We start from the raw sequence: 13,321 nt of genomic DNA, 5'->3' as shown, positions 1-13,321 counted from the left end.
ATTGGAGATGTTTAATATGAGTCTGGAAGGAGAGTTTACAGTCTAGCCAGACACCTAGGTATTTGTAGTTGTCCACATACTCTAAGTCAGAACCGTCCACAGTAGTGATGCTAGTCGGGCGGGCGGGTGCGGTCAGCGATCGGTTGAAAAGCATGCATTTAGTTTTACTAGCGTTTAAGAGCAGTTGGAGGCCACGGAGAGTGCTGTATGGCATTGAAGCTCGTTTGGAGGTTTGTTAAAACAGTGTCCAAAGAAAGGCCAGATGTATACAGAACGGTGTCGTCTACGTAGAGGTGGATCAGGGAATCACCCGCAGAGCGACATCGTTGATATATACAGAGCAAAGAGTCGGCCCGAGAATTGAACCCTGTGGTACCACCATAGAGACTGCCAGAGGTCCGGACAACAGGCCCTCCGATTTGACACAATGAACTCTGTCTGAGATGTAGTTGGTGAACCAGGCGAGGCAGTCATTTGAGAAACCAAGGCTGTTGAGTCTGCTGATAAGAATACTGTGATTGACAGAGTCGAATGCCATGGCAAGGTTGATGAAGACGGCTGCATAGTACTGTCTCTAATCGATGGCGGTTATGATATCGTTACATACCTTGAGCGTGGCTGAGGTGCACCTGTGACCAACTCGGAAACCGGATTGCACAGCGGAGAAGGTACAGTGGGATTCGAAATGATCTGTTTATTAACTTGGCTTTCAAAGACTTTAGAAAGGCAGGGCAGGATGGATATAGGTCTGTAACAGTTTGGGTCTAGAGTGTCACCCCCTTTGAAGAGAGGGATGACCACGGCAGCTTTCCAATCTTTAGGGATCTCAGACGATACGAAAGAGAGGTTCAACAGACTGGTAATAGGGGTTGCAACAATGGCAGAGGACAATTTTAGAAAGAGTGGGTCCAGATTGTCTAGCACAGCTGATTTGTACCGGTCCAGGATTGCAGCTCTTTCAGAACATCTGCTATCTGGATTTGGGTGAAGGAGAAAATGGGGAGGCTTGGGAAAGTAGCTGCGGGGGGTGCGGAGCTGTTGGCCAGGGTTGGGGTAGCCAGGATGAAAGCATGGCCAGCCGTAGAGAAATGCTTATTGAAATTCTCGATTATCGTGGATTTATCGGTGGTGACAGTGTTTCCTAGCCTCAGTGCAGTGGGCAGCTGGGAGGAGGTGCTCTTATTCTCCATGGACTTTACAGTGTCTCAAAACTTTTTGGAGTTAGAGCTACAGGATGCAAATTTCTGTTTGAAAAAGCTAGCCTTTGCTTCCTGACTGACTGCGTGTATTGGTTCCTGACTTCCCTGAAAAGTTGTATACCGCGGGGACTATTCGATGCTAATGCAGTCCCCCACAGGATGTTTTTGTGCTGGTCGAGGGCAGTCAGGTCTGGAGTGAACCAAGGGCTATATTTGTTCTTAATTCTACATTTTTTGAAAGGGGCATGCTTATTTAAGATGGTGTGGAAATTACTTTTAAAGAACGACCAGGCATCCTCTACCGACGGAATGAGGTCAATATCCTTCCAGGTTACCCAGGCCGGTCAATTAGAAAGGCCTGCTCGCAGAAGTGTTTTAGGGAGCGTTTGACAATGATGAGGGGTGGCCGTTTGACCGCGGATCCATAGCGGATGCAGGCAATGAAGCAGTGATCGCAGAGATCCTGATTGAAAACAGCAGAGGTATATTTGGAAGGCAAGTTGGTTAGGATAATATCTATGAGGGTGCCCATGGTTACAGATTTAGGGTTGTACATGGTGGGTTCCTTGATCATTTGTGTGAGATTAAGGGCATCTAGCTTAGCTTGTAGGACGGTCGGGGTGTTAAGCATATCCCAGTTTAGGTCACCTAACAGAACAAATTCTGAAGATAGATGGGGGGCAATCAATTCCCATAGGGTGTCCAGGGCACAGCTGGGAGCTGAGGGGGGTCTATAACAGGCGGCAACAGTGAGAGACTTATTTCTGGAGAGCTTCATTTTTAAAATTAGAAGCTTGAACTATTTGAGCATAGACCTGGAAAGTATGACAGAACATTGCAGGCTCACTCTGCAGTAGATTGCAACTCCTCCCCCTTTGGCAGTTCTATCTTGACGGAAAATGTTGTAGTTGGGGATGGAAATTTCAGAATTTTTGGTGGCCTTCCTAAGCCAGGATTCAGACACGGCAAGAACATCAGGGTTGGCTGAGTGTGCTAAAGCAGTGAGAAAAACAAACTTAGGGAGGAGGCTTCTGATGTTAACATGCCAGGTGGGCCTGGCTCAAAGCTAGCTTCAGGGCTGGGCCACTCGGTGGCAGCTTGCTCGCTGTGATGATCAGGGGTAATTTACATTTGTCATTTAGCAGACGCTCTTATCCAGAGCGACTTACAGTAGTGAATGCATACATTTCATACATTTTGTTTTCTTTTTTCTCTCTCCGTACTGGTCCCCCGTGGGAAACGAACCCACAACCCCAGCGTTGCAAACACCATGCTCTACCAACTGAGCCACACGGGCTCCAGGGCTGGTCCAGGGCTTATGGCAGGAAGTGGAGAAAGTGGAGAAAACAGTCCGATACTGGCAAGTATTATCCAGGCTAAAAGCGGCTGGTGTCTGTGCAAAAGGTAAAGGCTGCTAGCAGTGGCAAACAACTTAAGATTCTTTAGAGTAGCCACCCTTCGCTTTGAAGACAGCTTTGCACACTCTTGGCATTCAACCAGCATCATGAGGTAATCACCTGGAATGCATTTAAATGAGCAGGTGTGCCTTGTTAAAAGTTAATTTGTGGAATTTCTTTCCTTCTTAATGCGTTGAGCCAATCAGTGGTGACAAGGTAGGGGTGGTATACAGAAGATGGCTCTATTTGGTAAAAGACCAAGTCCATATTATGGCAAAAACAGCTCAAATCAGCAAAGAGAAATGACAAACCATTACTTTAAAGATATAAAGTCAGTTTCTTCAAGTGCAGTCGCAAATTGCAGTCGAGAGTTAAGTTCCTTGGTGTCCACATCACCAACAAACTATCATGGTCCAAACATACCAAGACAGTCGTGAAGAGGGCACAACAAAATATTTTCCCCCTCAGGAGACTGAAAAGATTTGGCATGGGTCCCCAGATCCTCTAAAGGTTCTACAGCTACACCATCGAGAGCATTCTGACCGGTTGCATCACAGCGCTAGAGGGTAGTGCGAATGGCCCAGTACATCACTGGGGCCAAGCTTCCTGCCATCCAGGACCTTTATAATAGGCGGAGTCAGAGGAAAGCCAATAAAGTTGTCAGAGACTCCAGTTACCCAAGTTGTAGACTGTTTTCTCTGCTACAGCACGGCAAGCGGTACCGGAGCGCCAACTCTAGGACCAAAAGGCTCCCCAAAAGCTTCTAACCCCACGCCATAAGACTGCTGAACAATTAATAAAATCGCCACCGGACAATTTACATTGACCCCCCCTCCCTTTTGTACACTGCTGCTACTCGCTGTTTATTATCTATGCATAGTCGCTTCACCTCCATGTACAAATTACCTCAACTAACCGGTGCCCCCTGTATATTGCCAAATTGTGTTACTTTTTATTATTACTTTTATTTTAGACTACTTGGTAAATATTTTTTTAACTCTTCTTGAACTGTACTGGTGGTTAAGGGCTTCTAAGTAAGCATTTCATGGTAAAGTCTACACGTTGTAGTATTCGGCGCATGTGACAAAGTTTTATTTGATTTTTCATTTGAAAAACCATCAAGCTCTATAATGAAACAGGCTCTCATGAAAGGAACACCCACAGTTACCTCTGCTGCAGAGGATAGGTCCATTAAAGTTACCAGCCTCAGAAATTGCAGCCCAAATAAATGCTTCACAGAGTTAAAGTAACAGACATCTTAACATCAACTGTTCAGAGCCGACTGCATGAATAAGGCCATCATGGTCGAATTGCTGCAAAGAAAATACTACTAAAGGACACCAATAAGAAGAGCTTGGTCTAAGAAACACGAGCAATGCTGGGGCCAAGAAACAAGAGCAATGGACATTAAACCGGTGGAAATCTGTGCTTCTGTGTGAATTACATTTTTGGTCCAAAATCTCAAAATGTGTGATTCCCACCGTGAAGCATGGAGGAGGTGTAATGGTGTGGGGGTGCTTTGCTGGTGACACTGATTTATTTAGAATTCAAGGCACACTTAACCAGCATGGCTACCACTGCATTCTGCAGCGATATGCCATCCCATCTGGTTTACGCCTAGTGGGACTATCATTTGTTTTTCAACAAGACAATGACCCAACACACCTCCAGGCTGTGTACGGGCTATTTGACCAAGAAGGAGAGTGATGGAATGCTGCATCAGATGATCTGGCCTACACAATCACCCGACCTCAACCCAATTGAGATGGTTTGGGATGAGTTGGATCGCAGAGTGAAGGAAAAACAAGCCAAGTGCTCAGCATATGTGGGAACTCCTTCAAGACTGTTGGAAAAGAATTCCAGGTCAAGCTGGTTGAAAGAATGCCAAGAGTGTGCAAAACTGTCATCAAGGCAAAGGGTGGCTACTTTGAAGACTCTAAAATATATTTTATTTTAACACTTTTTGGGTTACTACATGATTCTATATGTGTTATTTCATAGTTGATGTATTCACCATTATTCTACAATGTAGAAAACTGTAAAAATAAAGAAAAACCTTTGAATGAGTAGGTGTGTCCAAAATTTTGACTGGTACTATGAATATATACAGTTGAAGTCGGAAGTTTACATACACTTAGGTTTCATCATTAAAACTCATTTTTCAACCACTCCACTAATTTCTTGTTAACTAACTATAGTTTTGGCAAGTCGGTTAGGACATCTACTTTGTGCATGACACAAGTAATTTTCCAACAATTGTTCACAGACAGATTATTTCACTTATAATTCACTAAATCATAATCCCAGTGGGTCAGAGGTTTACATACACTAAATTGACTGTGCATTTAAACAGCTTGGAAAAATCCAGAAAATGATGTCATGGGTTTAGAAGCTTCTGATAAATGTCAATTAGCCTGAGTCAATTGGAGGTGTACCTGTGGATGTATTTCAAGGCCTATCTTCAAACTCAGTGCCTCTTTGCTTGACATCATGGGAAAAATCAAAAGAAATCAGCCAAGACCTCAGAAAAAACAATTGTAGACGTCCACAAGTCTGGTTCATCCTTGGGAGCAATTTCCAAACACCTGAAGGTACCATGTTCATCTGTACAAACAATAGTACGCAAGTATGAACACCATGGGGCCACGCAGCCGTCATACCGCTCAGGAAGGAGACGCATTCTGCATTCTAGAGATGAACGTACTTTGGTGCGAAAAGTGCAAATCAATCCCAGAACAGCAAAGGACCTTGTGAAGATGCTGGAGGAAACAGGTACAAAAGAATCTATATCCACAGTAAAACGAGTCCTATATCGACATAAGCTGAAAGGCCGCTCAGCAAGCAAGAAGCCTCTGCTCCAAAACCGCCATAAAAAAAATCTGACTACGGTTTGCAACTGCACATGGGGAGAAAGATCATACTTTTTGGAGAAATGTCCTCTCGTCTGATGAAACAAAAATAGAACTGTTTGGCCATACTGACCATCGTTATGTTTGCAGGAAAAAGGGGAAGGCTTGCATGCCAAAAAACACCATCCCAACCGTGAAGCCCGGGGGTGGCAGCATCATGTTGTGGGGGTGCTTTGCTCCAGGAGAGACTGGTGCACTTCACAAAATAGATGGCATCATGAGGGAGGAAAATTATGTGGATATATTGAAGCAACATCTCAAGACATCAGTCAGGAAGTTAAAGCTTGGTCACAAATGTGTCTTCCAAATGGACAATGACCCCAAGCATACTTCCAAAGTTGTGGCAAAATGGCTTAATAAGGACAACAAAGTCAAAGTATTGGAGTGGCCATCACAAAGCCCTGACCTCAATCCCATAGAACTTTTTGGGCAGAACTGAAAAAGCATGTGCGAGCAAGGAGGCCTACAAACCTGACTCCGTTACACCAGCTCTGTCAGGAGGAATGAGCCAAAATTCACCCTACTTATTGTGGGAAGCTTGTGGAAGGCTACCCAAAATGTTTGACCCAAGTTAAACAATTTAAAGGCAATGCTACCAAATACTAATTAAGTGTATGTAAACTTCTGACCCACTGGGAATGTGATGAAAGAAATAAAAACTTAACTTATTCACTCTACTATTATTCTGACATTTCACATTCTTAAAATAAAGTGGTGATCCTAACTTTTTACTAGGATTAAATGTCAGGAATTGTGAAAAACTGAGTTGAAAAGTACTTGGCCAAGGTGTATGTAAACTCCAACTTCAACTGTATCTGTCTCCTGTCAAACCTCAACTCTTTCACAACTTTTAAAGGATATTCATAGAAAGATTAATATATTCTGAGTCAGATATTTACTTCCTTTCACAAGACTAATTGAAGTACAGGACATTTTGTTTTACCTGGGTGCAGGTGAGGGAGCCTCGAAATTAGGTACAGTGCTGTCCAAGTTACGATCCATGTCACTCACTGGCAAGTACAGTCCACTCATTTCCTAGAAAATGTACAATCTATTTCGCTTTAAAAACTCCTCAACAGACAGCCTCAACCTGCATTTCTGTACATGAAAACCAAAAAACACAGTGGAGGAGTACATTTGTCAAATTCTGAGGTGGTTTCTGAGATGCTTTTTACCCCAGAACTAGCCTTAATCTGTGTCTAGGAGACTAGACCTCTGAATTGTAATCCATTTCAGGATTACAGAAATGTTAAGGTAGCTATCTATGTACATTATTTTACCTCAACACGCTTGATATCTTCCTCCAAAAAGTTTAGCTCCTTCTGCAACTGTTCCAGTTGCTGATTGATAAAACACAATAACAAATGGTTAGTTCCACAGATTAATACTGTACTTAAATATGGAAATATATTTAGAAGCAATCCCAAACAGAGATGGGGTACACCTCTCTTTTATTTCTTCTTGCTTCTTTGAGGAATTCCATTAAGATCTGACGTTGAGCAGCTTGTGATTCCTATGGGAATAAACAGACAGAGTTAACAGTCGATCGATCAAGGTATGACTATGAAGCCCATTTCTTTTAAAATTATCTATGTGATATTGCTACATAGCCTACATAGATAGACCATTATATTCTGAATTTTTATGGAACAGTTTGACCATTTTTATGAGTGCACCCCATAAAGACCCACAGGTAGCCTACACACAAATGAAAAGGAGCAGGCTACAATGACCAACCATCAGGTAGGCTATTGTTTTATATGAATGGAGTTGTAGACATTGGTTGAGTAGCGCAGCATAATAGCCTCAATTAGCCTTGCTTCTTTACAACAATTTGATGCAGTCAAGCTAGGTACTATCAGATGGTATGATAGATAACCTATGGTAGCAACATGTTTGTCTAACTAGCTTGAGTTGGTTTGTCTGCTTTCTCTCTCTCCCTCCATGCTACACACATAGACTGTCACACACACCGGCCCCTGCTCCTCTCTCACCCCTCTGCTGAAACAAGCAAAGCGCAGGGCACCGGCTCTCATGTCGCAAGAGGAGGTCTCCATGGAAGTTTTAAAGAAAACTGTATCCCTTAACACACATGTATTTCAACTATCCAGATATCTGAAAAAATATCATGATATTATTTGATAACTGATATTTTAAAATGCCCATCCCTACTTTATAGGATTCATTTCATGTTAAGAATAAACAAAAGTGTATATTTGACTGGCAGAAAAAACGGCATCGGGATTGACAAGGGGTTGTTAAGGTTAATGTGGTATAGCTTCAGTGAGGTTAAGGGTTAGGGTAAAGCATACACGTTCACATTCAGTTAGCGTAAAGCCGCCCGACGCCATTCATTTTATGCTGGTTAAATATGCACTGCCTAAACAAAATATACCTACCGCTTCCAGCTGTTTCTTTTTCTGTACAAGGAGTCCCAGCATCAAGTTGACATTAGCAAGATCTAGGTTCTCTTGGTCTGTGCCCAGGACGTCTTGGAACACTTGCCATCTTGACCCATTCTAAAACATGAGAAATACACAATGAAATATGTACATACTTTTGGTAAATTAAGTTAACCGTTGGGTTCTTTCACTATTACCTTTAAGAGTGGTTTCCTGGACACAGACTACGCCTAGTCCTGGACAACACACTTTTTAAAACTGTATAATAGAAAAGGCTACTGCAGAAAACAGCTGATTCGCTAATTTCCAAAGGCCTACCTATGGATTGGGCAGGAGGAATGTAGTAAGGAACAGAAATGCATAATGAGCTGCATTTTCAAAGTGGCAGTAAGGGGAAAACACACTAGACCAGCGTTTCCCAAACTCGGTCCTCGGGACCCCATGGGGTGCACGTTTTGGTTTTTGCCCTAACACTACAGTTGATTCAAATGATCAAAGCTTGATGATTAGTTGATTATTTTGCTCGGGCAAAAACCAAAAATGTGAATCCCTTGGGGTCCAGAGGACAGAGTTTGGGAAACCCTGCACTAGGCCTATATGAAACCATCTTTAGCCTACTCTTCAGACCACTTTATACACATCCTACACGCTCCCTCACACACCCCCCCCCCCCCCCCTCCCAAAGGTTAGGCACCAAACAGAATTTAAGGAACACCAGAAAAATTGATTTGGTTATTCAGATTTAGCTTAGAATCTCTTTGAGTAGGCATATGCATCCTACCTTTGAAGCATCTCTGAGTAGGTTATCTATCCCTTTTCTGTTTTTCCTGTGCCATCCAAATGTGTGCATAACCAAGGTTGTACGCTAGCTAGCCAGCAAGGTAACATGACTAAACAAGGTAGTTTGTTATTAAACCAAAAACTGGCCCGTAAGTAGTTTAAAACGGCCCGCAACATGATTTATAAAATGTACCTCAATTCGCGGTAGAAAGAGGAGATGGTAGCTCCGGTAATTTGGGGGATAAGTTTTGAGGGGTTCGGGCTAGAAACTCGCGGTTTTCAGTGATGTAAAGACATAAGTATTACTGCCACTGTGCTCAGAGATCTGTATAGAAGGACAAGCTTAGGTACAAAATAAGTCCATAGAAACGCACAGGGCTTATTTTTGACAGATTTTGGCGTGTGAAACCTCTCGCTTTGCCTCTTCCTTTCTGTTGCACTGTTTTTCCTCAACAAAGCCTAGTCATACTGGCCTGCTGGTTCTTTACAGGTAAATGCGTGCCGCCCCAATAATTAAACAAATGTAACAGAAACCCCATCGGTGTCTGTACACCTCAGCTCACCATCACAGCTAAATGACATTTTAAAAACAGATGTAGATGCGCAGAAAGAACAGACGGCGAGAAGCAGCTGAGCAGACTAATGGCTGGTTAGGGGATGCAGCTGGCTGCTTACAGCTGTCTGCTCACAGCTGTCACACGTGATATTGGATGAAGCACTCATTCTGATATGACATATCTGACAGCACACTGAACTCTGATATTCTATTTGTAGGACACGTAGGGATGCATTCTGTGCTCAGTCATTCATTTCGATATGCGCACTTTTTGTCAGACACCCCTCCAAAATGTTGTTTTACGGAACTACATGATTCACCTGGATGACCTATTTTGAGATCAAAATGGCAAATAAATCTGAAAAGTGGCGAGTTTGCATCTCTGGGCCTAAGAAGCTTTTTCAAAAGAGATTCTCCATTGAGCTTGCTTTTTAGTCCAATACTAGGCTTAATCTGTGTCCGGAAAATGAGCCCACAATTTTGTTGTCTGCATTATGTTCTCATGTTGTAATATTTCATCAAGGTCTGGTTTCCAGTGCAAGTGTGTGTGCGTGACCTGATTTGCTGAAGCACTTACCGGATGGTCCATCTTCAGCCGTTTTTCATCGGATCTCTGTTTTTGTTTGAGAATAAGTTCATTCACTGTATCAAATCAAAATAAGAGTTAGTATTAATATTGAGGAGTGATGTATTAGAAAGGAACAAAGCTTAATTTTTACAAGGGCCAATACAAAAGTACTGCACTAAATAGGGAACAGGTTGCCATTTGGGACAAAACCTGTGACAAGGCTGTAGAGAAGCTACAGTTGAAGTCGGAAGTTTACATAAACCTTAACCAAATACATTTAAACTCAGTTTCACAATTCCTGACATTTAATCCTAATAAAAATTCCCTGTCTTAGATCAGTTAGGATCACCACTTTATTTTAAGAATGTGAAATGTCAGAATAACAGTAGAGACAAGGATTTATTTCAGCTTTTTTTTTTCTTTCATCACATTCCCAGTGGGTCAGAAGTTTACATACACTCAATTAGTATTTGGTAGCATTGCCTTTAAATTGTTTAACTTGGGTCAAACATTTTGGGTAGCCTTCCACAAGCTTCCCACAATAAGTTGGGTGAATTTTGGCCCATTCCTCCTGACAGAGCTGGTGTAACGGAGTCAGGTTTGTAGGCCTCCTTGCTCGCACATGCTTTTTCAGTTCTGCCCAAAAATGTTCTATGGGATTGAGGTCAGGGCTTTGTGATGGCCACTCCAATACTTTGACTTTGTTGTCCTTAAGCCATTTTGCCACAACTTTGGAAGTATGCTTGGGGTCATTGTCCATTTGGAAGACACATTTGTGAGCAAGCTTTAACTTCCTGACTGTCTTGAGATGTTGCTTCAATATATCCACATAATTTTCCTTCCTCATGACGCCATCTATTTTGTGAAGTGCACCAGTCTCTCCTGCAGCAAAGCACCCCCACCACATGATGCTGCCACCCCCGGGCTTCACGGTTGGGATGGTGTTCTTCGGCTTGCAAGCCTCCCCCTTTTTCCTCCAAACATAACGATGGTCATTTTGGCCAACCAGTTCTATTTTTGTTTCATCAGACCAGAGGACATTTCTCCAAAATGTACGATCTTTGTCCCCATGTGTAGTTTCAAACCGTAGTCTGGCTTTTTATGGCGGTTTTGGAGCAGTGGCTTCTTCCTTGCTGAGTGGCCTTTCAGGTTATGTCAATATAGGACTCGTTTTACTGTGGATATAGGTACTTTTGTACCTGTTTCCTCCAGCATTTTCACAAGGTCCTTTGCTGTTGTTCTGGGATTGATTCGCACTTTTTGCACCAAAGTATGTTCATCTCTAGGAGACAGAACATGTCTCCTTCCTGAGCGGTATGACGGCTGCGTGGTCCCATGGCGTTCATACTTGCGTACTATTGATTGTACAGATGAACATGGTACCTTCAGGCATTTGGAAATTGCTCCCAAGGATGAACCAGACTTGTGGAGGTCTACAATTTCTTTTCTGAGGTCTTGGTTGATTTCTTTTGATTTTCCCATGATGTCAAGCAAAGAGGCACTGAGTTTGAAGGTAGGCCTTGAAATACATCCACAGGTACACCTCCAATTGACTCAAATGATGTCAATTAGCCTATCAGAAGCTTCTAAAGCCATGACATAATTTTCTGGAATTTTCCAAGCTGTTTAAAGGCACAGACAACGTAGTGTATGTAAACTTCTGACCCACTGGAATTGTGATACCGTGAATTATAAGTGAAATAATGTGCCTGTAAACAATTGTTGGAAAAATTACTTGTGTCACGACTTGCCAAAACTATAGTTTGTTAAAAAGAAATTAGTGGAGTGGTTGAAAAACGAGTTTTAATGACTCCAACCTAAGTGTATGTAAACTTCCGACTTCAACTGTAGCTACACCATAGATAGGTAGATGGGTGCATTACTTATCTAAGAAATGGTTTAAGAGACAAACTTACCAAGAAAGTTTGGATAGAGCTGATCCACATTGTCAATGACGTAGTTACATTTTGGGCACCTATTGCTGTCCTCCAAACTCTGCCGAATGCACTTGTAGCTGAACCCAGAAATATAATGGGGTATGTTAGTTCAAGAAAACCAGCATAGGAAAAAATGATTGGGGCATTGGTGGACGATACAAACGGAATTAGCGGTAGCTAATATGGAACGGTGCTATAGGAATTACATGCAAATAACGTTACTATAGCCTAGCCAATGCAATCATGTTTGCTTACCAGAAACTGTGTCCACATTTTGTCATATGTGCCTCCTCAATCATTTCAAAACAGATCGGGCTGAAAAGAAAATGTAATGCAACAACATTAACCTTACTTTGACAGTGTTCAGATATGGAAGCATCAGTGAGTCTGGTTAAACGACAGCGTTACGTAACTCTAGCTAACCAACTGCCAAATGGACATTGTAAACAAGAAAACACTCCAAAGTTGAACTATCTAGCTATGCCTACATATGTAACTAACACCTAGTCACCAAGCTAGTTACGGTAGTTAGCCAAGTAGCTAGCAAGCTAAGTTAGCATTTTGCAGGAAAAACTCACCACACAAAATCGTTGCTTTTATCTTCGTAGGAATTCAAGAGACCATTGTAGAGAGGTGCTTGGTGGAGAGGACGTTTTCTGCTGGTGCCAGAGGAGGATGAACTGGATCTGCTTAGAGGGGCTAAGCTTCTTGGAGACTGTACAGCCACTCCAGGTACAAGCAACCCCTCGCCAGCTGCTGCCAGAGTCCGCGAGGGCACAACATTTGGAGAATTGTTCACATTCGCACTATCGTTGCCGCCTAACGTTACGCTGGTAGCACCGTTAGCATTGGTTGTGCCACCGGTACTGCTGCTACTTCCAGGCCCAGGACCTGCTCCACCGCCAGTTTGCTGTTGACGGTTGCTTGACATAATTCAAGCCCGATGCTCAACTCTTTCAAGGCCAAAGCTTGTTGTAGTTCACCGCATCCGGGCTTAGCTATTGGCTAGCTAATGTTAGCTTACCAGCTAATGGCAATGCGCTAGCTAAGATAAAACAACAATGTAGGAATACATACAAGCTTGCATTTAGCTAGATTGCTTCTTTAGGTGAAATTGTAGGCTTTTGTCAACAAGTCGATCATAACAAAGTTGCAAGAATGATACAATCTTCAGCGCAAAGTCTGTCTACGTTTAGGGAATTAGAAACTAATCTCTCGAATCTATCCTCGTTTACCCAAACGAAATTACAAGCAAAAATGAATTACTCCCCCCTACTGCACTGGAGTCGTAACTAAGTCCTATGCCTGTACTGAATGAACGCACCCACACCAATACAATTGTAGATGCAACAAAACGTAGAAAATAATTTATATCAGGTTTTGTTGTGTTTTGTAGAGTAGTTTGACTTCTGATTGTTTTATATACAGTACCAGTCAACAGTTTGGACACATCTACTAATTCGAGGGTTTTTCTTTATTTTGTCTATTTTCTACATTGTAGAATAAGTACGAAGAAAAAAAAAAATGTATGAAATGAAAAATGAAATGTATGCATTCACTACTGTAAGTCGCT

At 42.4% G+C, this 13,321-nt stretch overlaps 1 protein-coding gene across 3 annotated transcripts in view; it reads right to left on the bottom strand.

The window, feature by feature from the left end:
* LOC115156993 (E3 ubiquitin-protein ligase COP1) overlaps positions 1 to 13,026 on the bottom strand; it is a 36,760-nt gene extending 23,734 nt beyond the window's left edge. The window contains exons 1-8 of one of the 3 annotated variants that reach the window (XM_029704818.1): positions 12,327 to 13,026; positions 12,004 to 12,063; positions 11,728 to 11,825; positions 9,821 to 9,885; positions 7,905 to 8,024; positions 6,950 to 7,018; positions 6,786 to 6,845; positions 6,449 to 6,540 (exon numbers count right to left, since the gene is read on the bottom strand). In XM_029704818.1, coding sequence (XP_029560678.1) covers positions 6,449 to 6,540; positions 6,786 to 6,845; positions 6,950 to 7,018; positions 7,905 to 8,024; positions 9,821 to 9,885; positions 11,728 to 11,825; positions 12,004 to 12,063; positions 12,327 to 12,679 — 917 coding nt within the window. In that variant the 5' untranslated portion in view covers positions 12,680 to 13,026. The remainder of the gene's footprint in view (positions 1 to 6,448; positions 6,541 to 6,785; positions 6,846 to 6,949; positions 7,019 to 7,904; positions 8,025 to 9,820; positions 9,886 to 11,727; positions 11,826 to 12,003; positions 12,064 to 12,326) is intronic. The other 2 variants (XM_029704819.1, XM_029704817.1) reach the window with 2 other exon arrangements.
* Between the last annotated feature and the right edge of the window lie 295 nt (positions 13,027 to 13,321).

The sequence above is a fragment of the Salmo trutta genome, chromosome 21 (genome assembly GCF_901001165.1).
Source record: "Salmo trutta chromosome 21, fSalTru1.1, whole genome shotgun sequence".
Taxonomy (NCBI): domain Eukaryota; kingdom Metazoa; phylum Chordata; class Actinopteri; order Salmoniformes; family Salmonidae; genus Salmo; species Salmo trutta.
This window is presented reverse-complemented; position numbering and strand designations above follow the sequence as displayed.